The sequence below is a fragment of the Bos javanicus genome, chromosome 23, assembly GCF_032452875.1.
Source record: "Bos javanicus breed banteng chromosome 23, ARS-OSU_banteng_1.0, whole genome shotgun sequence".
Taxonomy (NCBI): domain Eukaryota; kingdom Metazoa; phylum Chordata; class Mammalia; order Artiodactyla; family Bovidae; genus Bos; species Bos javanicus.
Window position 1 is genome coordinate 29,678,026 of NC_083890.1, and position 25,422 is coordinate 29,703,447.

At 39.7% G+C, this 25,422-nt stretch overlaps 2 protein-coding genes across 2 annotated transcripts; both read left to right on the forward strand.

Moving 5' to 3' along the window:
- Positions 1-2,700: 2,700 nt before the first annotated feature.
- On the forward strand, positions 2,701-3,699 carry LOC133235909 (olfactory receptor 5V1-like). The gene has a single exon (XM_061397689.1). The coding sequence runs from the start codon at positions 2,731-2,733 to the stop codon at positions 3,697-3,699; it is 969 nt and encodes a 322-aa protein (XP_061253673.1). The 5' UTR covers positions 2,701-2,730.
- Positions 3,700-13,006: 9,307 nt separating this feature from the next.
- On the forward strand, positions 13,007-14,173 carry LOC133235910 (olfactory receptor 5V1). The gene has a single exon (XM_061397690.1). It carries the CDS (start codon positions 13,007-13,009, stop codon positions 13,958-13,960), a length of 954 nt encoding a protein of 317 aa, XP_061253674.1. The 3' UTR covers positions 13,961-14,173.
- Positions 14,174-25,422: the final 11,249 nt, after the last annotated feature.

The following is a 25,422-nucleotide window of genomic DNA, read 5'->3' on the forward strand; positions in this document are numbered from 1 at the left end:
AAATGGGATGGTAAAGAAAAATAGTGAAAAAGAAAGACAACAAATTTTTATTTTATTTTATTTTTTAACTTTACAATATTGTATTGGTTTTGCCATACATCAACATGAATCTGCACAGGTATACACGTGTTCTCCATCCTGAACCCTCCTCCCTCCTCCCTCCCCGTACCATCCCTCTGGGTCATCCCAGTGCACCAGCCCCAAGCATCCAGTATTGTGCATCGAACCTGGACTGGCAACTCGTTTCATATATGATATTATACATGTTTCAATGCCATTCTCCCAAATCATCCCACCCTCTCCCTCTCCCACAGAGTCCAAAAGACTGTGTTAGGAGAAATAATAGCCTGTTCCTTTGCTGAAGAGAATGCTTCATCAGAGAAAGAAAAAAGAATTACAGAGGAGAGAGTACCATTGCTGGAGTGCACACTTGATTAAGTGAGGGGGTGTCATCAAAAGCACAAGTGAGAAGGTTGGCTTGTGCTTTTGGGAGGTGGGAGTGGGGTTCAGGATGGGGAACACATGTACACTCATGGCTGATTCATGTCAATGTATGCCAAAAACCACTACAATATTTAAAAAAAAAAAAACACAGGTTGGGGTGAGGGGGAGCTCAAAAGGGAGGAGATATATGTATACCTATGGCTGATTCATGTTGTTGTACAGCAGAAAGTGACACAACATTGTAAAGAAATTATCCTCCAATCAAAACTGAATTTTTAAAAAAGCACAGACAGTCACTCTCTAGTAATATAGACACAGATGGGAAAGCAGACTTGTACATAGAAGCAAACACATGTGATGCTGAGTCTGGAAGTTCTTTTCAATTGCTTCAAATTTCTCATAGACAAGAAAGCAAGATTAGCATTTGAGAATAAATATAGAGAAAAAGCATAGCTGGAGGTTTGAAATGGTTATCCAGGAGTGTGTGAGAGTGAATGGACTTGAGAGCTGTAAATAAGTCTTTGAATACAGTCTAACTTGATCAAACAGTAGTTGAATTCAGCTATAGTGCGGCTATAGATTCAAGCATTTAGCAAAAATTAACAATAGTATTCTGTGAACGTCAATTCAACAAAGAAGTCTCTCACATCATTGCTGAATTCTATTAGTGTTTGATATGTTTGTCTATGTTAATAAGTAAGATGAAAGTGAATCAAGGAAGTTATATGTCTGAATTTCTCTCATTTGTCAGTGACATTAGTTTTACTAAAAGTACAAAACTTTTTGAATGCTGGAAGAAACGTTCCTCCACTTTTTGTGTTATTTACAGTATAATGGCTACAAACATGACACAGTTTTAAGTTTAAACTGCATCACCAACAGGTCTTCCCCAGTGGCTCAGAAAGTAAAGACTCTGCCTTTAACACAGGAGACCCGGATCCGCTTCCTGGGTCAGGAAGCTCCCATAGAGAAGAGAATGGCAACCCACCCTGTATTCTTGCCTGGAGAATCCCTTGGACAGAGGAACCTGGTCAGGCTACAGTCCATGGGGTCACAAAGAGCTGGACATGACCGAGCGACTAAGCAGGCAGACATCATTAACATATTCCCACCACTTTCTTAAGCCTAGACAATCAACAAAACCATGAATCAATCTCATAGTTTGTAGAATTACCAGCTCCTTGGCATAAATACTTCCACTGTGACTAGTTGCAAGCTATCGATATGATTCACTGAACATTAGTTTGGGAATAAAAGATCAGTAGCAAGCCATTTTATGGCATCTCCATCATACACATACAATAAAAGCAATAATCTCTAAAGTAAAGATAAGAGGAACATGTAAAATGATGAGGGAGTGATGTCTTGTGTAAGTTACCTCTGTTTTTAATATAATTTACTCAATTGGAAGTTTACGTAATTTCATTTTAAATAATGCTTGTGCTTAATATCTTGCCTACAAAATTTCTGGACATTAACAACAAGCTTTTTTGAACCAGTAATAGCTAGCTCTAGTGCACCTTTGGTGTAGTGATTCCTAGTGGCATAAAGTACAGGATAAACTTTGTACAGTAAATGATAAATAAAATATTAATTCATTCTCCCTTTATAAAGAGTTTTTTTTGTTTGTTTGTTTAGAAAGGCTTTCAACAGGCAGAACTTATTTTTATTAGCTGAATGCCCAAGTCTGAGCATCTTGAACTGTAAGATCTATACGGTAAGATTAATTGTGAATTTCCTCTGTATTTTATGGAACTGCCCTCCCCCTCAAATATATTATCAACCCGTGGTACCACTATGTCTTTTTCTGCTCTCCTAATTCTCTAAGCGTGACCAACTGACTCTACATTCAATCCACAAATGTCAGCCTCCAGAAGTGTGCAAGGCAGCACAGTTTTTTGTTTAATTAATTTTTATTGGAGTATAGTTGCTTTACAATCAGGGCAGCATAGTTGACTGACCCACTGACAATTGTCTTCAATGAGCTTCCAAATTGCTGCAGCCCAGGAAGACAGAGTAGATGGGCCTTTTCTTCCTTTAGTGCACGTGTTTTACTTGAAAATTCAAAACTGTCTGTAGTGTTCATTTTAAAATATTTGACCAACAGATGAAAGGCTGATAATGTTTATGCTGGGTGCTAATGCATACAGTTGATTTGCTGTGGGATTGTGCATTTTTACAGACCCATCTAATATTTTCTTGATAAATAATATCTTTTCCTCTGTGAAACTTTTATTTTCTAGTTTCGTAGCCTGTTTTTGGAGCAATACCTGACTACAGATATCTATGCTTCCTCGTTCTCAATTTCAGAAAGAAAACCAGAGCTGTATTATGAAAGGAGAAAACCAAACGGTTCTATTTGAGTTTATCATCTTGGGATTCTCCAACTTAAATGAGTTAAAATTTTTACTTTTCACTATTTTCCTGGTAGCATATATCTGTACTTTGGGAGGAAATACCTTCGTAATTTTGGTGACCATGATTGATCCACGCCTCCACACTCCCATGTATTTTTTTCTGGAAAACTTAGCTTTTCTTGACATCTGCTACACCACCACCAATGTTCCCCAGATGATGGTACATCTACTATCAGAGAGAAAAAGCATTTCTTATTTGGGTTGCATAGTGCAACTTTTTGCATTTATTCTTTTTGTTGGGTCAGAGTCCCTGCTTCTGGCAGCTATGGCATATGATCGCTACATTGCAATCTGTAAGCCCTTAAGGTATTCAGTTATTATGAACAAGGTTCTGTATAGCCAGTTAGCAACCTCCTGCTGGACTGGTGGTTTCCTCAACTCAGTGGTGCACACAGTACTGACATTCCGTCTGCCCTTCTGTGGCAACAACAATATTAATTATTTCTTCTGTGACATCCCTCCTTTGCTGATCTTGTCTTGCGGGGACACTTCTGTCAATGAGTTGGCCCTATTATCCATTGGGGTCTTCATTGGTTGGACTCCTTTTTTGTGTATCATACTTTCCTACCTTTATATTATTTCTACCATTTTAAGGATCAGGTCTTCTGAGGGGAGGCAAAAGGCCTTTTCTACCTGTGCTTCCCACTTGATCATTGTCCTTCTCTATTATGGCAGCTCCATCTTCACATATGTACGACCCATATCAGAGTATTCACTGGAGAAGGACAGACTGATCTCAGTATTGTACAGTGTTGTCACCCCCATGTTAAACCCTATTATCTACTCCTTGAGGAATAAGGATATTAAAGAGGCTGCAAAAGTTGTGGGGAGAAAGTAGCAGGCTTCAAGCTCCCTCTCTTTTGCTGTGTAAACTTTTCTAAGAAAACGACGTATTACAAAACTGTCCATCTTACTTTTAGAGCTGACTTTTGCAAATTACTCTCAAGCAAAATTAAAAGTCAATGCAAATTTTCACAGCCAGTGATTAGCAAACACTCTTGTTTAAAAAGTCTGTATCAGATCAGATCAGATCAGATCAGTCGCTCAGTTGTGTCTGACTCTTTGCGACCCCATGAATCGCAGCACGCCAGACCTCCCTGTCCATCACCAGCTTCTGGAGTTCACTGAGACTCACGTCCATCGAGTCAGTGATGCCACCCAGCCATCTCATCCTCTGTCGTCCCCTTCTCCTCTTGCCCCCAATCCCTCCCAGCATCAGAGTCTTTCCCAGTGAGTCAACCCTTCTCATGAGGTGGCCAGAGTACTGGAGTTTCAGCTTTAGCATCATTCCTTCCAAAGAAATCCCAGGGCTGATCTCCTTCAGAATGGACTGGTTGGATCTCCTTGCAGTCCAAGGGACTCTCAAGAGTCTTCTCCAACACCACAGTTTAAAAGCATCAATTCTTCGGCACTCAGCCTTCTTCACAGTCCAACTCTCCCATCCATACATGATCACAGGAAAAACCATAGCCTTGACTAGACGGACCTTTGTTGGCAAAGTAATGTCTCTGCTTTTGAATATGCTATCTAGGTTGGTCATAACTTTCCTTCCAAGGAGTAAGCATCTTTTAATTTCATGGCTGCAGTCACCATCTGCAGTGATTTTGGAGCCCAGAAAAATAAAGTCTGACACTGTTTCCCCATCTCTTTCCCATGAAGTGATGGGACCAGATGCCATGATCTTCGTTTTCTGAATGTTGAGCTTTAAGCCAACGTTTTCACTCTCCTCTTTCACTTTCATCAAGAGGCTTTTGAGTTCCTCTTCACTTTCTGCCATAAGGGTGGTGTCATCTGCATATCTGAGGTTAATGATATTTCTCCCGGCAATCTTGATTCCAGCTTGTGTTTCTTCCAGTCCAGCGTTTCTCATGATGTACTCTGCATATAAGTTAAATAAACAGGGTGACAATATACAGCCTTGATGTACTCCTTTTCCTATTTGGAACCAGTCTGTTGTTCCATGTCCAATTCTAACTGTTCCTTCCTGACCTGCATACAAATTTCTCAAGAGGCAGATCAAGTGGTCTGTATAAAATATTGCAAATTTTTTTTCAGGGATCAGTGAACTAAAAGGACAGGAATCACAAGGCCAACACTGAACAGAGTTGAAAATAAAAAACTGTGAAAGGGACTCCTTGTGAGGATTTCTGATGATCTTAGGAAGTGTTTGAGTTTCTGAACAGCATTTTAACATTCTTGTAAGATTGGAGGGCTAAAATTGGATCTTGAGCTACCTAATTGAAATTTAGCTGGTATCCTCATTTTATCTGGCAAATTTATCAATAACTCATGTGCCTGTGCTATGCTTAGTCACTTATAGGCCTAGTGGCTATCATAGTGGACAATGTATACATAGAACAATTCTGTCTTTGCAGTTATAAACTAAGATAGGCAACTTGTTTTAAGAGATGTTGCAACCAATTGCAAAGTTAAAAAGGTTGTGTGTTAATGATTCACTTATATATTGATCATTGAAACAAACTAAAAAATGCTCTATGAATAAACATGTGTATTTGATTATATGATAGATGAGGCTAGAATAAGCTTGAAAAAAAAGTTGAGTAAGAATAATCTTTTCAATAAAAAGACAAAAGGGTTTATGATTCCAGCCTTACAGTTTATACAAAAATCAGTTCTAGAATACTGCATACCTCAATGTATAAAAGAACAGTAAAGCCTTTAGAAAATGATATAGGATGTACTACCATATCACATATGAATTTGTCAGATCCAAACCAGAGAAGAGACCTGAGACTACACAGTCTCCTTGGGAACATTGCGGCCTCTGGTAGGAAGGGCAACAGTCCCTGCACTCAAAGGCTATGGGCTAGAGAACACCAGGCCTCTTGGGTGGAGACCCTCAGTGCTTCCTGCAGCCTGTAGCCATCCAGCCCAGCCCTTTATGGCTAGGGCTGCTGCTCTGTGGTTAACGATCATGGTGGGTGGGGTTGATCCCGGTTTCCAGGGGACTGTCACTGTTGACACCATATGAGATAAGATGAATAAGTGACAAAGCCAACATTTTACATGTCAAAAGGAAATTAAAATTAAAAATATTAATATATTCCTTTCCACCCCCACCCAAGTCTCTCTTGCTTAGGGATTGATTTTTTCCCCCCTCTCAATTTTCTTGACTAATACTAAAGCCTCCTATTATGTCTCCCCATTCTTCACCCTATTTTACTAAATCCTATACATTTTGTCTGAATAAACTCAAAGCATATATTTGTTAGAAGTTAATGAAGCAAAGAGAGAGGGAAGGTGCTTTAGATGGTTATGAGCTGTGTATTAGGAAGAAATAAATATCTCTTGTTTCACTAGGTATCAAGTAATCTGTATTTTAGACTTGTTCACGGACTTTCCTTTTTTCTTTCTGTTGACAGTAAATGCTTAGTAAATGCTTGTGATAGTCATCCATACTGTTGCATACACTGTTGCCCATTCACTTTTCATTGCTGTATGGTATTCCCTCACATGGCTAGGCCCACAAACACTTTATTCATTCAATAAACTTAACAAACATCTAAAGGTTGTGTGAAGGTATTATTTTCACAATTTCTAGGTTAATTTTTGAAGAAAAATTTAAAAGGGAGACTTGTTCAACCTGGCATTAAGACATAAACTAAGGCCTACTAATGGAAAGTCAAGTTCCTGGTCCAAAAAGAAAAATATCATGGGATAGAGGTCTTAGATACAGATCCAAGAATTTGTATGGAAACAGTATGTACTAAGTATGGTGCTACAATAAATAATGAAAATTTAGTTATAGTTTGGAAAAATCAGATCATTAAGTGAAGAAAAATAAAATTAGTTTTCTAACTTCCACTTTGTAAAAAGATGAACTTTAAGTGGATCAAGAAGCAAAATTTGAAATTTAAAAATTGTAAAGTTAATATAAAAAAGTTTCAAAGAATATATTTATGAACTAGCAGTGGGAAATTTTAAATAAATCTTAAATTGCACAGCCCATAACCTAAGAAAATATGGATTTTATCATGACAAAATGAATGACTTCTTTTCTATGGAATGATAAAAATTAATGCACAGATGAGCCCTTTCTATAAATTATTTGAAAAAGTTAAATTTATAAATGACCAATGATGTCTTAAATAAGGAATTCCTACAAATGAATGAGAAAAAAACCCAGGAAACTTAATTAAGAATATGTGCAAAGAATAAACATAGCAGATTAGTAGGAGAGGAAACCCAAATGATTGACACACAAAAAATCTCCTCATAGTTAGGACATGTTCAAAATTGCTAGTAGTCTGAGTTATTCAAATTAGAATAATAATGAGCCACCACCTCACTTTCATCAGATTGACAAAAACTAGAAAGCTTGATAACTCCAAGCAATGTGAGGAACACTTGTATGCTTCTGTGGATGGTACAGGTATAACTGGGCTAGATGGTAGAATTTTGAAGATCAACCTTGTATAATTTAACTCTACTCTGTGGAAAGTTGGTTTCACTTTGCTCTAACTTTAATTTGCTCTAGAGAAGTCCCCTCTGATTCTGAGGTACTTCCAGGACAGGAAAGAGCTATAAAAATCTTAGCATTATCTTTAGTTTTCCAGAGTGAAAAGCTTTCCAGTGTATCATGATAGAATGGATGATGGAATTATATTCTAAAGTCATGGTGGCTTGATGAACTTAACGACTTGAATATGGCTTAAGTGCTTAACATGGGTAGGAAGGGAGAATTTTAGAAGTGGTAACAGAAGTGGTTTCCGAACATTTTTGTTCCAAACTCAGTTTCATTAAAAAAACAAAAAACAAAACAAACCTCTTGGAACCTACATATCAATACATTACACATCTTGCAGGATGTTAAAATATTATGTTTCCATTTTAGCTGAGACAAATATATCCAAAAGCAAGGTGCTAGGTCACTAAAGAAGTACATAGTTACAGAATTGATTCTGTGGCTAAAGAGGATTTCTTTGGTGAGAACTGGGGTGTTAAGTAAGCCTCCCCCAGTCCCAGAAAGGTGCTTCCCCTTAACTTCAGCTGAGAGGAAAAAAGAGAACAAGTTAAAGAGCTCGATTGTACCACTGGAATTGTAGAGTTCAAGGACCAATATACGATAATGTGGTAGAGGAACAAAAAACCAGAAAACGGCTTTTCTTCTAATAATGGGCAAAGGCTGCAAGATGATTCTCATTGGTCAGTTGTGGGCCAAAAGGTAAGAGTCTACCTGGAACAGTTTTGATTTCACATGAGACTTCCAGAAGCAGAATTGCAATGGCAACAGAGCCGCTGGAAGACAAGCAGATGCTTAGGGATTGAGGCAGGAGTTGGAAGGAGCGAGTCTCTGGACCTCAGACGTGTGTCTCTAGGGTCCTTAGAAGAGTCCACAAAACACAGGGACCTTCTGCATCCAGGGAGCATGTCCTTGCCCACTCCAGTTCCTTGCGCTGACTTTCAGGAGTTGAGGATGCTCCTGGCATTCAGGTAGAAGACCCTGTATTCAATAGCACAGACTTTCCAGGGTCAGTTAATATCTGTCACTTCCTTGTGTTCATAAAAGTTGTTCTACACTAGGGTCTACAATTTGAATTGTGATCTCTGCACTTTTGGTGTATTTTTGATCACAGGTGAGTAAGCAGTTTTTTAATTGCTTAGCTATATAGCTCTACATCTCTTGGAGATACATTTTCTATGCCTTGTTCTTTAGATGAGAGACTACGTAAGTGGGCACATGGAGTGTAATGAGCTGTGAGATTCCAAAGGAGGGAGAAATCGAACTCTCATCCCATGCTATGAATGGCAGGCTGAGTGTGTGTGCACCGCGGAGCTGCTGCTATTTTAGGTATTTCAGCATCACTCAGAATGGCCCTCTGCTGGCTTACTGATTCTTCATTAATAAAGGACAGAAACATAGGGTCAAAGTCTGACTTACACATCAATTTCTGTTTTATTTATCATTTTACTTCAAGTTTTAAAAATACATTTGTTGAGTAAAATAAGCAGCATGGGTTAGTCTAGTAGTTGGTCTCTTACCACCTCAAAAATAGAAGGAAAGATTGAAAAAGGTGAAGGAAGAGATAAGCAGTGATGGAAAACATGGGTTAGACAATGGGATTTTAGGGTCCCTCTCTTGACAGTGCTGTTTGCATTAGAGAATTCATTTGATTCTGGTAAAGTGAAATACTATATTATGGGAATTTAACCCTTTATCCAACATATTTGTTCCTTCTACTGAAAATATCCATAGTAGGTCACAGAGGGAAAAGACAGAAATTAAAACAAAAATACAAATAAGCATCCTTTCAAACTTAGAATTCAAATATGTATTTGTATACAGACCAGGGCAATCAATGAAGTTTATTGTTTTGATTAATATACAATACTCTCCTTCATTTTTACTTTTGCTTTTTATTTTATTTTTAAAATATTTATTTATTTGGAAGCACCAGATCTTAGTTGCAGTATACAGGATCTAGACCCCTGACCAAGTATTGAATCCAGGACCCCTGCATTGGGAGTGCAGAGTCTTAGCCACTGAACCACCCTCACCTTCATTTTTAGAAAGTCATGTTTAATTTATCTTGTTAGCTTCTTTTTTGTATCAAACTACAAAATCAATATTTCTCTGTGAATTAGAACTTGAACATTTTAAACTAAGAGATTCTCTGTATTATTATTTTAATTTTATCACGCATTTCTATTAATTGACCTAAACCAAGCTCTAGAGCAGTATCCTTTAATAATATAAGCATGAACACTTAAATTAATTTACAGCAGAGCCAGGAAATTAAAAAAATTATAATAAGGATCAATTTTTCAAAAATTAATTAAATACCAGATATTTAGTAACAATTATTAATAGATTTAACTATCAGGACACGGCAGGCATAGCCCAGTGCCATTAACAGTCAGGAAAAAAACGATCAGAGTTGGAAACAAATTGAAATAATCCAGTTATGTGAATATAAGTGGTAGTAAAAGTATTTTTAAAGAAAATTCTATTGTCAGCAATAAAGTTTAATTTTTAGCTACTCAATCAAATGTGTATTAGTCTGGGAAAGATAAAACTTGCAATTTTTACCTGATGGCCACATAACTCTGCTGCTGCTGCTGCTAAGTCACTTCAGTCGTGTCCGACTCTGTGCGACCCCATAGAAGGCAGCCCACTAGGCTCCCCCGTCCCTGGGATTCTCCAGGCAAGAATACTGGAGTGGGTTGCCATTTCTTTCTCCGATGCATGAAAGTGAAAAGTGAAAGTGAAGTCGCTCAGTCGTGTCTGACTCCTAGCGACCCCATGGACTGCAGCCTACCAGGCTCCTCTGTCCATGGGATTTTCCAGGCAAGAGTACTGGAGTGGGGTGCCGTTGCCTTCTCCGCACATAACTCTATCAGATATTTATTTTGCTGAGACTCAGTGTTTTCATCTGGAATTCGGAATGACAACATTATTTATCTCAGAGAATTTATCTAAAGAGTAAATTAGATTCTGGGTAGAAAGTACTCAAAGGTTTTAAGTGCTTTTCTCTACCCAGCACTTACAATAATTTGTCCAACAAACACTGAATCCTACAGTAGCCAAATGGCTCTTGAATTTTCCAGAATGATGACCAGCATCAGGGGGTCTCTAATTTATTAGGATGAATCCTTAAAAGTTTGTTAAAAGATAGGACAGTTAACTCCAAGTTCAAGGAATCTAATTTAGTATGCTTATTACTGAAATTTATCATAACAAACATAAACATAATCATCCATTAATAAGGGTGGGTGTATAAAAAATTGCTGTATTCATATGAATATTTGTATATCATTCAAACATCATGTTTCAGGAGAATATTTATTGCCATGAGAAATCATTATAAAATGGTGCTTAAGGAAAAAACACAGATTAAAACATATACTTTCTGATCTCCATTTTGAATATTTCATGCATGGAAAATTGATTAGATGAACATATACCAAACCATTAGTAGAGGTTTTCTTGGATGGAGATACTAATTTTTAATGTTTTTATTTTGTTTTTGATATTTTCTAAACATTCTAACACAAATATGTTAACTTTAATCAGAAAAAAATAGATGATGAAAACTTTGGAAAAAATTTATCTAAAGGTGAACATTGGGCATGCTCTCTATGATATCTTTTAAAATAACTCTAAAGCACTCTACAATGTGAAAAAAAATTCTCCTTGAATTTAGATTTGTCAAGCAATTTAGGAACTAAAGAAGTCACTGGTAAAGAATGAACTGGGAATTTAAATTCAAACTATCCACAATTATCAGTGTAGTAGAGACATTAGGTCATGTTAAGCTTATGACACTTCTCTCCATTCACTTCTCTTTGGCACCGATAACTTATTAAGAAAGTCAGGAAATATCTCTGATGGAAACATCGATAACTGTTACTGAAGTGAAGTGACTAACGGTTGTTGGACTGGGCACCAAGAGTTTGTCCTTAGTCTACACAACTGAGCAGAAAAATGTCAGGAAAACTTGGAAATCTCAGAGTTAAGGGTAAGAAGATATGTGTCTGAGGAATGTGTACTAACACCCTATTATACAAAGTGCAATGTTGCCCTATGTGAACCTGTTTCAAAAAGCTATAGGAAGAGGGGAAAGTATGGGCAGTGGAGTGGGGGTGGGGAAGGAGAGGGAGAGAAAGACGGGATGAAAGAGGGAGGGAAGGAGAGGATACTTGAAAGTTTTCCTAAAACAGGCTTCAGAAAATCTCTCTCTGAAGGCAAAATAAAGCATAGTTTTAAGTCAGGTTGACAAATGGAAGGAATACATGCAATCACTACCATTTTCTTGATTAACAGTCGAAATTGCTAGGTTCAGAACACATTTTTCTCAACTTACAAAGGATACACCCAAGTTAGGTAAGCAGTCTTCAGCAAAAGAATTGGCAGGGAAGATGAGACCTGCTTGCCACTCTAGGTCTCCAAAACAGGCTGGAGATACAGACTTAGACAGAACTAAATGTGATCCCTCTTTAGTTCTCACTGGCTGTGTGATCTCGAACACACTGTTTAACCTCTCTGATCTTTAAAACTTCATCTGCAAGATGAAGATGATAACACCCATTCTGAAGAGCTGTAGTGAATAGGAAAGGTCAAAAAGTATGTGCTATATCTTACCACAATGTATAACATCTAGAAAGCTACCATGTTCCCTTTAATCTAAAAATTTCTCTGTTCTTAGAAGAGGTCACAATAAACCAGGATCCATGTCTTTTACCTGTTTATTCTGCTCTTGCAGATATGAACCACAATTTGTGTCAGGAGACCCTAACAAAGGGTGATTGACCTAACAAAGAGGTGGAAAAGCCTTTTAGTGCCTTTTATCCTTATGTCCTCTTCTGTCTCTATTCAGTTCAGTTCAGTTCAGTTGCTCAGTCATGTCCAACTCTTTGTGACCCCATGAATCGCAGCACTCCAGGCCCCCCTGTCCATCACCAACTCCCGGAGTTTACTCAGACTCACGTCCATCGAGTCAGTGATGCCATCCAGCCATCTCATCTTCTGTTGTCCCCTTCTCCTCCTGCCCCAAATCCCTCCCAGCATCAGAGTCTTTTCCAATGAGTCAACTCTTCACATGAGGTGGCCAAAGCACTGGAGTTTCAACTTTAGCATCATTCCTTCCAAAGAAATCCCAGGGCTGATCTCCTTGAGAATGGACTGGTTGGATCTCCATGCAATCCAAGGGACCCTCAAGAGTCTTCTCCAAGTAGAACACTAGATGTACTTATAGCTGTGTCTGATGATAAGAAAGTGAAAAAGTGAAAGTGTTAGTCGCTCAGTGGTTTCCAACTGTTTGGGACCCCATGGAGCATAACCTAACAGGATCCTCTGTCCAGGGAGTTCTCCAGGCAAGAATACTGGAGTGGGTTACCATTCCCTTCTCCAGGAGAATCTTCCCGACCCAGGGATTGAACTGGGGTATACTGCAATGCAGGCAGATGTTTTTTACCATTTGAGCCACCAGGAAAGCCCTGTTCAATGATACATATGAGTATGATTTGCGAAGGGATGCTGCTTCTCAAGATTGGAATCTGGTACAGATGGTGGTGATTTTTACTCATAACACTTTTCTTGTTTTGCAGATCTTTCTACTGTGCATATGATTATTTTAATCTGTGCTTCTCTTTGCCCAATTCACCAAAGAGAACCAGGCAACATCATGGAAGGAAAGAATCAAACAGCTCTGTCTGAATTTATAATTTTGGGATTCTCTGACCTAAATGAACTGCAGTTTTTGCTATTCATCATCTTCTTTCTGACTTATGTCTGTACTTTAGGAGGAAATGTATTCATTATCTTGGTGTCTGTGCTTGATCCACACCTACATACACCCATGTATCATTTTTTAGGGAATTTGGCTTTTCTTGACATCTGCTACACCACTACCAATGTTCCCCAGATGATGGTCCATCTGCTATCAGAGAAGAAGAGCATTTCCTATGGCGGATGTGTGGCTCAACTTTTTGCCTTCATTTTCTTTGTAGGATCAGAGTGTCTCCTCCTGGCAGCTATGGCATATGATCGCTACATTGCAATCTGTAAGCCCTTAAGGTATTCAGTTATTATGAACAAGGTCCTGTATAGCCTGTTAGCAGTCTCCTGCTGGACTGGTGGTTTCCTCAACTCAGTGGTGCACACAGTACTGACATTCCATCTGCCCTTCTGTGGCAACAACAATATTAATTATTTCTTCTGTGACATCCCTCCTTTGCTGATCTTGTCTTGCGGGGACACTTCTGTCAATGAGTTGGCCCTACTATGTATTGGGATCTTCATTGGTTGGACTCCCTTCTTGTGTATCGTCCTTTCCTACCTTTACATAATCTCCACCATCTTGAGGATCCGCTCCTCAGAGGGGAGGCAAAAGGCCTTTTCTACCTGTGCCTCTCACCTGGTCATTGTCCTGCTCTATTATGGCAGTGCCATCTTCACGTACGTGCGGCCCATCTCAGCTTACTCACTGGAGAAGGACAGACTAATCTCAGTATTGTATAGCGTTGTCACCCCCATGCTAAACCCTATAATTTACACGTTGAGGAATAAGGATATTAAAGAGGCTGTGAAAGTTGTAGGGAGAAAGTGGCAGCCACCAATACTCTCTTTTGATATATAATCTTCCCTTTGTTGTAGTTTTTCAGTCACCCAGTAATGTCTGACTCTTTGCAACCCCATGGACTGTAGCATGCCAGGCCTCCCTGTCCCTCACCATTTCCCGGAGCTTGCCCAAGTTCATGTTCATTGCATCAGTGATGCCATCCAGCCATCTCATCCTCTGATACCCTCTTCTTCTGCCCTCAATCTTTCCCAACATCAGGGACTTTTCCAATGAGTCCTCTGTTTGCATCAGATGACCAAAATACTGGAGCTTCAGCTTCAGCATCAGTCCTTCAGTGAATATTCAGGGCTGATCTCTCTTAAGATTGACTGATTTGATCTCCTAGCTGTTCAAGGGACTTGCAGGAGTCTTCTCCAGCACCACAGTTTGAAGGCATCAATTCTTTGGTGTTCTGCCTTCTTTACAGTCTAGCTCTCACAACTGTATGTGACCACTGGGAAGCCATAGCCTTGACTATATGGACCTTTGTTGGCAAAGTAATATCTCTGCTTTTCAATAAACTGTCTAGGCTTTTCATCACTTTCCTGCCAAGAAGCAATTGTCTTGTGATTTCATGACTGCAGTCACCATCTGCCATGATTTTGGAGCCCAAGAAGAGGAAATCTCCTTCTTCTTGGAGGAGAGAATGGCAAACCACCCCAGTATACTTGCTATAAGAACCTCATGAACTGTATAAAAAAAACCCTTCTCTTATCTGCAGTCAATTAACATGTTAAAAATTAACTTTTTCACCAGCCAGCTATTCCTAGTGGCACTCAATTTATAAGAAACTCAGTGTAGGGACAGATACTGAACAGTTGGCACACTTAAGCCTAAGTGTACATATTTTGGGCTTTTGTTAGTTCTGAGCAAAAGACATTGATGTTACTCTTTTGAGATATTTTCTTCTTGTTCATAATATCCACTCCTGAATTCTTCATTCCAAGGATGGTGCCCCTTCTCATGAAAAACTGGTTATAAAGTTTAAATAAATCTCTGTGTTCACATTTGCTTATCACTTAATCAGATAATATTAATGTTTTTGTGTCAGCATGTATTTCTAATCAGATACTATAAGTGAGAAAGAGCCTAGGCTTAATCTTGGAATATATGTTCTCCTATCTTAGTTCAGTTTAGTTCAGTTGTTCAGTCGTGTCCGACTCTTTGTGACCCCATGAACTGCAGCATGCCAGGCCTCTCTGTCCATCACCAACTCCCGAAGCCTACCCAAACTCATGTCCTTTGAGTCAGTGATGCCATACAACCATCTCATCCTCTGTCGTCCCCTTTTCCTCCTGCCCCTAATCTTTTCCAGCAACAGGGTCTTTTCAAATGAGTCAGCTTTTCGCATAAGGTGGCCAAAGTATTGGATTTTCAGCTTCAACATCAGTCCTTCCAATGAACACCCAGGACTGATGTCCTTTTGATGGACTGGTTGGATTTCCTTGCAGTCCAAGGGACTTTCAAGAGTCTTCTCCAACACCACAGTTCAAAAGCATCAATTCTGCGCTCAGCTTTTTTTATAGTCCAAATCTCACATCCATACATGACTATTGGAAAAACCATAGCCTTGGCTAGACAGACCTTTGTTGACAAAGTAATGTCTCTGCTTTTTAATATGCTGTCTAGGTTGGTCATAATTTTCCATCCAAGGAGTAAGAATCTTTTAATTTCATGGCTGCAATTACCATCTGTAGTGATTTTGGAGCCCCCAAAAATAAAGCCTGACACTGTTTCCACTGTTTCCCCGTCTATTTGCCATGAAATAATGGGACCGGAGGCCATGATCTTAGTTTTCTGTCTGTTGAGCTTTAAGCCAACTTTTTCACTCTCCTTTTTCACTTTCATCAAGAGGCTCTTTAGTTCTTTACTTTCTCCCTTAAGGGTGGTGTCATCTGCAGGTTAATCATCTGAGGTTAATGATATTTCTCCTGGCAATCTTGATTCCAGCTTGTGCTTCTTCCAGCCCAGCATTTCTCACGATGTACTCTGCATATGAATTAAATAAGCAGGGTGACAATATACAGCCTTGATGCACTCCTTTTCCTATTTGGAACCAGTCTGCTGTTCCATGTCCAGTTCTAACTATTGCTTCCTGACCTGCATATAGGTTTCTCAAGAGGCAGGTCAGGTGGTCTGGCATTCCTGTCTCTTTCAGATATTTCCACAGTTTATTGTGAGCCACATAGTCAATGGCTTTGGCATAGTCAATAAAGCAGAAATAGATATTTTTCTGGAACTCTTTTGTTTTTTCCATGATCCAGTGGATGTTGGCAATTTGATCTCTGGTTCCTCTGCCTTTTCTAAAACCATACATTTCTTGAACATTTGGAAGTTCACGGTTCATGTATTGCTGAAGCCTGGCTTGGAGAATTTTGAGCATTACTTTACTAGTGTGTGAGATGAGTGCAATTGTGTGGTAGTTTCAGCATTCTTTGGCATTGCCTTTCTTTGGGATTGGAATGAAAACTGACCTTTTCCAGCCCTGTGGCCACTGCTGAGATTTCCAAATTTGCTGGCATATTGAGTGCAGCACTTTCACAGCATCATCTTTTAGGATTTGAAATAGCTCAACTGGAATTCCATCACCTCCACTAGCTTTGTTTGTAGTGGTGCTTCCTAAGGCCCACTTGACTTCACATTCCAGGATGTCTGGCTCTAGGTGAGTGGTCACACCATCGATGTCATCTGGGTCATGAAGATCTTTTTTGTACAGTTCTTCTGTTCATTCTTGCCACTTCTTCTTAATATCTTCTGCTTCTGTCAGGTCCATACCACTTCTGTCCTTTATCGAGCCCATCTTTGCATGAAATGTTCCTTTGGTATCTCTAATTTTCTTGAAGAGATCTCTAGTCTTTCCCATTCTATTGTTTTCCTCTATTTCTTTACATTGATCACTTAGGAAGTCTTTCTTATCTCTCCTTGCTATTCTTTGGAGCTCTGCATTCAAATGGCTATGTCTTTCCTCCTCTCCTTTGCTTTTTGCTTCTCTTCTTTTCACAGCTATTTGTAAGGCCTCCTCAGACAGCCATTTTGCTTTTTTGCATTTCTTTTTCTTGGGGATGGTCTTGATCCCTGTCTCCTGTAGAGTGTCATGAACCTCATTCCATAGTTCATCAAGCACTCTGTGTATCAGATCTAGTACCTAAATCTATTTCTCACTTCCACTGTAAAATCATAAGGGACTTGATTTAGGTCATACTTGAATGGTTTAGTGGTTTTCCCCACTTTCTTCAATTTAAGTCTGAATTTGGCAATAAGGAGTTCACGATCTGAGCCACAGTCAGCTCCCAGTCTTATTTTTGCTCACTGTATAGAGCTTCTCCATCTTTGGCTGCAAAGAATATAATCAATCTAATTGCAATGTTGACTTCCCATCTGGTGATGTCCATGTGTAGAGTCTTCTCTTGTGTTATTGGAAGAGGGTATTTGCTATGACCAGTACATTCTCTTGGCAAAACTCTATTAGCCTTTGCCCTGCTTCATTCTGTACTCCAAGGCTGAATTTGCCTGTTACTCCAGGTGTTTCCTGACTTCCTACTTTTGCATTCCAGTCCCCTATAATGAAAAGGACATTTTTTAAAGTGAAAAGGACATCTTCTATCTCAGTGTGGTCTAACTCTTTAATCTCCCTCCCTCCTTCCCTTCCTTCTTTTTCTTTCCTTCTTTCTTTCTTTCCTTTATCTCAATAAGCTTTTTTTTAAACTTTTAAAAATTATTATTTTAAATTTTTAATTGTGGTAAGAGCACTTAACCTGAGATCTACCCTCTTCACAAATTTTTAAACACATAGTACAATTTGATATTGTCAGTTATTTTTTACAGTAACAAAGAAAGTTGGCTCATGTAATTTTGAAGTCCAGAGCGGATCGACTTCCATTAGGTTGCATCATGGTTCTGCCCCCATTTGTGATTCTCTTGGATCTGCTCCCATCCATGGAGCTTCATTCTCAGGCTGCCTTCCAGCAGCATCCATGGTTGCTGGGCATACCTTCTTTTCCATGCCTTCTTTTCCAGGGGTGAAGTTAGACTCCTCCCCACACTCCAATCTCACAAACGTTGTAAAAAAGGCCTTGGGTTTTGTCTGACTTGATCTTACTCAAGCCTGTTCTGCCTCTTGGAGTGTCTGGTTCTAAACGGCTGTTTAAGGAGATGGAGCTGACGAGCACTGCTAAGTGACACTTGGCCCCAGGATGGACTGGAGTCAAGAGGAGTTTCTGCAAAGGTGTTGGAGGAGGTAATGGAAATGGTGAGCTAGCAGTTGACTCAAGAGCTGGACCCCAGCAATCAGAGCCTCCTCAATTCCTCCTCTGTCCTTGGATGTCAGTTCTGCCCATCGTTCCCACAGCAGGAGCCATATTTCAGGGTTGCAACCTTGAGAGAGCAATGTAATGCTGAGACATCTGGATGGTATGCATGGCTGAGCCCAGGTAAGGCCTGCATATAAACTTTAAGATTCTTAGGGTGGGTGCCAAGATCTACTCTTCTGGCAGCCACCCAGAAGAAGTCTTGTAAGTCCCCTGCTTACTTTTTAATTAGCTGCCACCTACCAATCTGGAGTGTTCTCTATTTATGTTCTCTCCCCCTGCCCTTTATTTATGAGTAAGTTTTTATGTCACCCCAGGAACTCCTGAGTTTATGAACCAACACAAGTGCTCTCTGCTCAACTTGCTACTATCTGATTTTATCAAAGAATGCAATTAGCCTGACAACAGGACGTGGGAGCTGGAACACCTAAGCCTGAGCCCTTCAGGATTTAGTACCCTATGAGGGGTCTCTTTGAAGACCTGTGAGTGTTCCAGTGCTGAGCTTTTGAAGGTTATACTATATATCATGGTGAACAGATTGAAACGTGGCTACACACCACAATCAATGTAAGTAAAACCTGGGAGTGGTATTGATAAGAAAGCAGTAGTCACTCAAAGTACTCTTATGTGCCCCTGTTAGCCTGTGTAGCTGCTTTATCTGTCTGTCCTTGTAGCGCGAATAATGGCAAGGCTGCTATTCTGCTACACTGACTTCCATTCTTTCTCTCTTAGACAAGATTTTACTGTTTTTATTCTGTGATCTATTCATCTATTTAGTGCTAACACCAAGGTCCAATGCTGTAAAGAGCAATATTGCATAGGAACCTGGAATGTCAGGTCCATGAATCAAGGCAAATTGGAAGTGATCAAATAAGAGATGGTAAGAGTGAATGTCGACATTCTAGGAATTAGCAAACTGAAATGGACTGAAATGGGTGAATTTAACTCAGATGACCATTATATCTACTACTGTGGGCAGGAATCCCTCAGAAGAAATGGAGTGGCCATCATGGTCAACAAAAGAGTCCGAAATGCAGTACTTGGATGCAATCTCAAAAACGACAGAATGATCTCTGTTCGTTTCCAAGGCAAACCATTCAATATCACAGTAATCCAAGTCTATGCCCCAACCAGTAACACTGAAGAAGCTGAAGTTGAACGGTTCTGTGAAGACCTACAAGACCTTTTAGAACTAACACCCAAAAAAGATGTCCTTTTCATTATAGGGGAATGGAATGTAAAAGTAGGAAGTCAAGAAACACCTGGGGTAACAGGCAAATTTGGCCTTGGAATACAGAATGAAGCAGGGCAAAGACTAATAGAGTTTTGCCAAGAAAATGCGCTGGCATAGCAAACACCCTCTTCCAACAACACAAGAGAAGACTCGACACATGGACATCACCAGATGGTCAATACTGAAATCAGATTGATTATGTTCTTTGCAGCCAAAGAAGGAGAAGTTCCATACAGTCAACAAAAACAAGACTGGGAGCTGACTGTGGATCAGATCATGAACTCCTTATTACCCAATTCAGACTGAAATTGAAGAAAGTAGGGAAAACCACTAGGCCATTCAGGTATGACCTAAATCAAATCCCTTATGATTATACAGTGGAAGTGAGAAATAGATTTAAGGGCCTAGATCTGATAGATAGAGTGCCTGATGAACTATGGAATGAGGTTTGTGACACTGTACAGGAGACAGGGATCAAGACCATCCCTATGGAAAAGAAATGCAAAAAAGCAAAATGGCTGGCTGTGGAGGCCTTACAAATAGCTGTGAAAAGAAGAGAAGTGAAAAGCAAAGGAGAAAAAGAAAGATATAAGCATCTGAATGCAGAGTCCAAAGAATATCAGAAGAGATAAGAAAGCCTTCTTCAGTGATCAATGCAAAGAAATAGAGGAAAAGAACAGAATGGGAAAGACTAGAGATCTCTTCAAGAAAATTAGAGATACCAAGGGGACATTTCATGCAAAGATGGGCTTAATAAAGGACAGAAATGGTAGAGACCTAACAGAAGCAGAAGATATTAAGAAGAGATGGCAAGAATACACAGAAGAACTGTACAAAAAAGATCTTCACGACCCAGATAATCATGATAATGTGATCACTGACCTAGAGCCAGACATCCTGGAATGTGAAGTCAAGTGGGCCTTAGAAAGCATCACTACGAACAAAGCTAGTGGAGGTGATGGAATTCCAGTTGAGCAATTCCAAATCCTGAAAGATGATGCTGTGAAAGTGCTGCACTCAATATGCTAGCAAATTTGGAAAACTCAACAACGGCCACAGGACTGGAAAAGGTCAGTTTTCATTCCAATCCCAAAGAAAGGCAATGCCAAAGAATGCTGAAACTACCACACAATTGCACTCATCTCACACACTAGTAAAGTAATGCTCAAAATTCTCCAAGCCAGGCTTCAGCAATATGTGAACCATGAACTTCCAGATGTTCAAGCTGGTTTTAGAAAAGGCAGAGGAACCAGAGATCAAATTGCCAACATCTGCTGGATCATGGAAAAAACAAGAGAGTTACAGAAAAATATCTATTTCTGCTTTATTGACTATGCCAAAGCCATTGACTGTGTGGATCACAATAAACTGTGGAAAATTCTGAAAGAGATGGGAATACCAGACCACCTGACCTGCCTCTTGAGAAATCAGTATGCAGGTCAGGAAGCAACAGTTAGAACTGGACATGGAACAACAGACTGGTTCCAAATAGGAAAAGGAGTGCATCAAGGCTGTATATTGTAACCCTGCTTACTTAACTTCTATGCAGAGTACATCATGAGAAACACTGGGCTGGAAGAAGCTCAAGCTGGAATCAAGATTGCCAGGAGAAATATCAATAACCTCAGATATGCAGATGATACCACCTTTATTTATGGCAGAAAATGAAGAGGAACTAAAAAGCCTCTTGATGAAAGTGAAAGAGGAGAGTAAAAAAGTTGGCTTAAAGCTCAACATTCAGAAAACGAAGATCATGGCATCTGGTCCCATCACTTTATGGGAAATAGATGGAGATACAGTGGAAACAGTGTCAGACTTTATTTTTTGGGCTTCAAAATCACTGCAGATGGCGACTGCAGCCATGAAATTAAAAGATGCTTACTCCTTGGAAGGAAAGTTATGACCAACCTAGATAGCATATTCAAAAGCAGAGACGTTCCTTTGCCAACAAAGGTCTGTCTAGTCAAGGCAGTTTTTCCTGTGGTCATGTATGGATGTGAGAGTTGGACTGTGAAGAAGGCTGAGCGCTGAAGAATTGATGCTTTTGAACTGTGGTGTTGGAGAAGACTCTTGAGAGTCCCTTGGACTGCAAGGAGATCCAACCAGTCCATTCTGAAGAAGATCAGCCCTGGGATTTCTTTGGAAGGAATGATGCTAAAGCCGAAACTCCAGTACTTTGGCCACCTCATGTGAAGAGTTGACTCATTGGAAAAGACTCTGATGCTGGGAGGGATTGGGAGCAGGAGGAGAAGGGGCCAACAGAGGATGAGATGGCTGGATGGCATCACTGACTCAGTGGATGTGAGTCTGGGTGAACTCCGGGAGTTGGTGATGGACAGGGAGGTCTGGCGTGCTGCGATTCATGGGGTCGCAAAGAGTCGGACACGACTGAGCCACTGAACTGAACTGAACTGAACCACACTCTGAGGTTTACTCTTGGTCTAGGTCTATAATAAGCCTTGAGGTAAAGTTGTTTAAATATTCAAATTGGTCTTTTTTCAAAATGTGTTGTTTATTCCAAGTATCTTTGATTTACAAATAAATTTTGCAATCAGCTTGTCAATTTCCACTGGAAAGATTGCTGGGTTTTGATAAGAAAGGCATTGAAATCTATTAAGGGAGAGTTACATAGATCAGTGTCTCCCAATCTTTTAAAATTATCATCCCTCCAAGAAGCCTATTCCTACAAAATTTTAATGCCTCAGACAGTAATGCTAGTTGGAAAGAACTCATCTGCCAGTGCAGGAGGCTTAAGAAATTTGGTTCAATCAGGAAGATCCCCTGGAGGAAGACATTGCAATTTTCAATTTCATTGATTACTGTCCTTTATTATTTTAATGTATATACATTATTTGGGGTTTTTTCCTATTCTCTTCTCTTTTGTTAAGGTTGAAATTCAAATTATTAATTTGAGAACTTTAAAAATTTTCTAGTAGGAACATTTAAGCACTCCTTTAGCTGCATTTCACAAAATTGATGTTATATTTTGACTACATTTAAGTATATATTAATTTCCCTTGAGACTTTCTCTGATCAGTGACATCAGTGGGAGCAGAACCCATAAGGGTCAATCTTCTGATGGAGGGGAACCTGATTTTCCATTCTGTAGAGTTACAGTTTCATGAGACTAGAACCAACTCCAGCTCTCCCTGGATCCCCAGTTACACTTGCCAGCGTAACTGCAGATTTCAGATTTACCAACTCTATAATCACATAAGCCAATTTCTTAAATCTCTCTAAAGGTACACATCCTATTGCTTCTGTTCTGTAGAGAATCTAGACATATACAGATTTTGGTACTCCACATTCTGAGCATTAGGAATTCACTTTGTGCTCCTTGAGCCAGAGAGTCTCAGCGGGCTTCTCCTAGAGCTCTCTACAACTGTGGTATGGTGTTACCCATTCTTGCTTTTGTTTCTGATTGTGTTAAACTCAGGCTGAGATGTTGCTGATGGAAAAAATGGTAAACACTGCCAATTTTGTGGCAATTTGAATTCTAGTATTCTTCCCCAACCCACCTGCTAATATTTATTTTTCAGGATGCTCAAATAGCTTCTCCTTGCTTTCTGCTCAGATTTTACAGCTGCCATTTCATGGAAGAGACAGAGCAAGCATGTTTATGTCATCATCAAGGGAACTAGAACCTGTATTTTGGAAATTTTATTGATACTTGGTGAAACAAAATGGTCAGGATTTCTTGTCCATACTGTTTTCGATTCTGTCAGTACGGGAAGGGATTGACTCTATCAGCACTTGCTGGTGGGTCTAGAAATAACTGTGAGGTGTGGAAGCACACCAGATTAGTCAATAGTCTTGAGTTTGAATTTGGACATTACTGTTAAATACCAGTATAATTTTATTCTAGGCTGTTATTCTTTAATTTCAATTTTCTTTTCTGTTAAAATGAACATAGTCTTTAAAAAATGCAAAAGTAATTTTTTGAAATAAACAACTGTAGAAAACAACACATTGTTATTTGAGTAGCAGATTAATGAGAGCTAACATCTCTTGTGTGCTTATTGTATGTGACATGATTGTGACACTATTTAATGTGATTAGTATATATTAGAGGGCTTACCAAGTGGCTCAGTGGTAAAGAATCCATCTGCCAATATAAGAGACCAGATATGCAGGTGCAATCCATGAGTCAGGAAGATCCCCTGGAGGAGAAAATAGCAACCCACTCCAGTATTCTTGCCTGGAGAATCCCCATGGGCAGAGGAGCCTGGTGGGCTACAATTCATGGGGTTGAAAAGAGTAGGACAGGACAGAGACTGAGCACTAAGTATATTAACTTATTTGATATTCACAACAGCCACATGACAGAGGTACTAGTACTACCTTTTTCTTACAAACAATTGAACCACAAAATTGTTAATTAGCTTTCCTAAGGTCACATATGCTTTTGAACTGTGGTGTTGGAGAAGACTCTTGAGAGTCCCTTGGACTGCAAAGAGATCCAACCAGTCCATTCTGAAGGAGATCAGCCCTGGGATTTCTTTGGAAGGAATGATGCTAAAGCTGAAACTCCAGTACTTTGGCCACCTCATGCGAAGAGTTGACTCATTGGAAAAGACTCTGATGCTGGGAGGGATTTGGGGTAGGAGGAAAAGGGGTCGACAGAGGATGAGATGGCTGGATGGCATCACTGACTCGATGGACGTGAGTCTGAGTGAATTCCAGGAGTTGGTGATGGACAGGGAGGCCTGGCATGCTGTGATTCATGGGGTTGCAAAGAGTCGGACACAACTGAGCAACTGAACTGAACTGAACTGAAGGTCACATATTTAACAACTGTTGGGCCATTGTTTAAACTCAAGCAATCTGAATCTAAAAACTGTGCTGTTAACTGATGCATCCTTGATAGCTCAGTTGGTAAAAAATCCACCTGCAATGCAGGAGACCCTGGTTGGATTTCTGGGTTGGGAAGATCCCCTGAAGAAGGGAAAAGCTACCTACTCCAGTATTCTTGCCTGGAGAATCCCAGGGACAGAGGAGCCTGGTGGGCTGCAGTCTATGGGGTCGAACAGAGTCGGACAGGACTGATGCGACTTAGGAGCAGCAGCAACAGTACAAAGAGTCGAACATGACTGAGCAACTTTCACTTGGACTTGGATGTATATGCTACACTGAAAATGAGCCTTATGGTTTATTGCTTTCATGAAATAGTTAAAAAGAAAGAGGGATTGAATCAGTCTGTTTGGAATATTTCACTAAATTATTTAATCACAAAGCAGAAAAGAATTTGAAAAAATGAAGTTTGAATTCCTTCTTCTAATATAAAGAAGTAACTAGAATAACTTTGAAGGCCCCTACAGTATTTATTTTCTCACCAAGACTCGAGATTATGGCGATTGCTAGCCTGTACTAAAGACATGTGCTCATCAAACCTTGTCCCAAGAAACAATCCATTCATTTCACATAGATCAAGCAGCAGCTGCTTACAGCCATCATTTTGCAGTTTCCAAGCAATTAAAACTTGTCTCCTTGGAAATTGGCTGTTGTCAAGCAAGGTCTTGTTCTACTACAGCCACTAGAGGGCTCATTAGAAAACTTCCAGATAATTGTATTATTAAAATATGAACGTTTACACCAAGTCAGTCAGTACCTAATTGTTTTAGTGCTTCAGAACTATTTTCCCTGAAGAGCAAGGTGATTTATCAGGGCACATGAGGTTGTCTCCAGAGTCCCCAGCTTTGTTAGGCAATCGCTGGCGCTTCTATCTCAATTTTGCCTCAACGTTTTAACAATCTCACAACTTAACTCCTGGAAGAGGCCTCTGGGGGCAGACTTCTTAACAAAGAACATTGAGATAAACTTTATTCAAAGTTTAAAGCTTTCCCCAAGGAAAAGGAGATAGGTAACTGAGCACAAAATACCAGTCAATGGTAGAGTCATTACTATAGAGAAAGGAAGATGCTTTAGGAAACCTCCAGGGT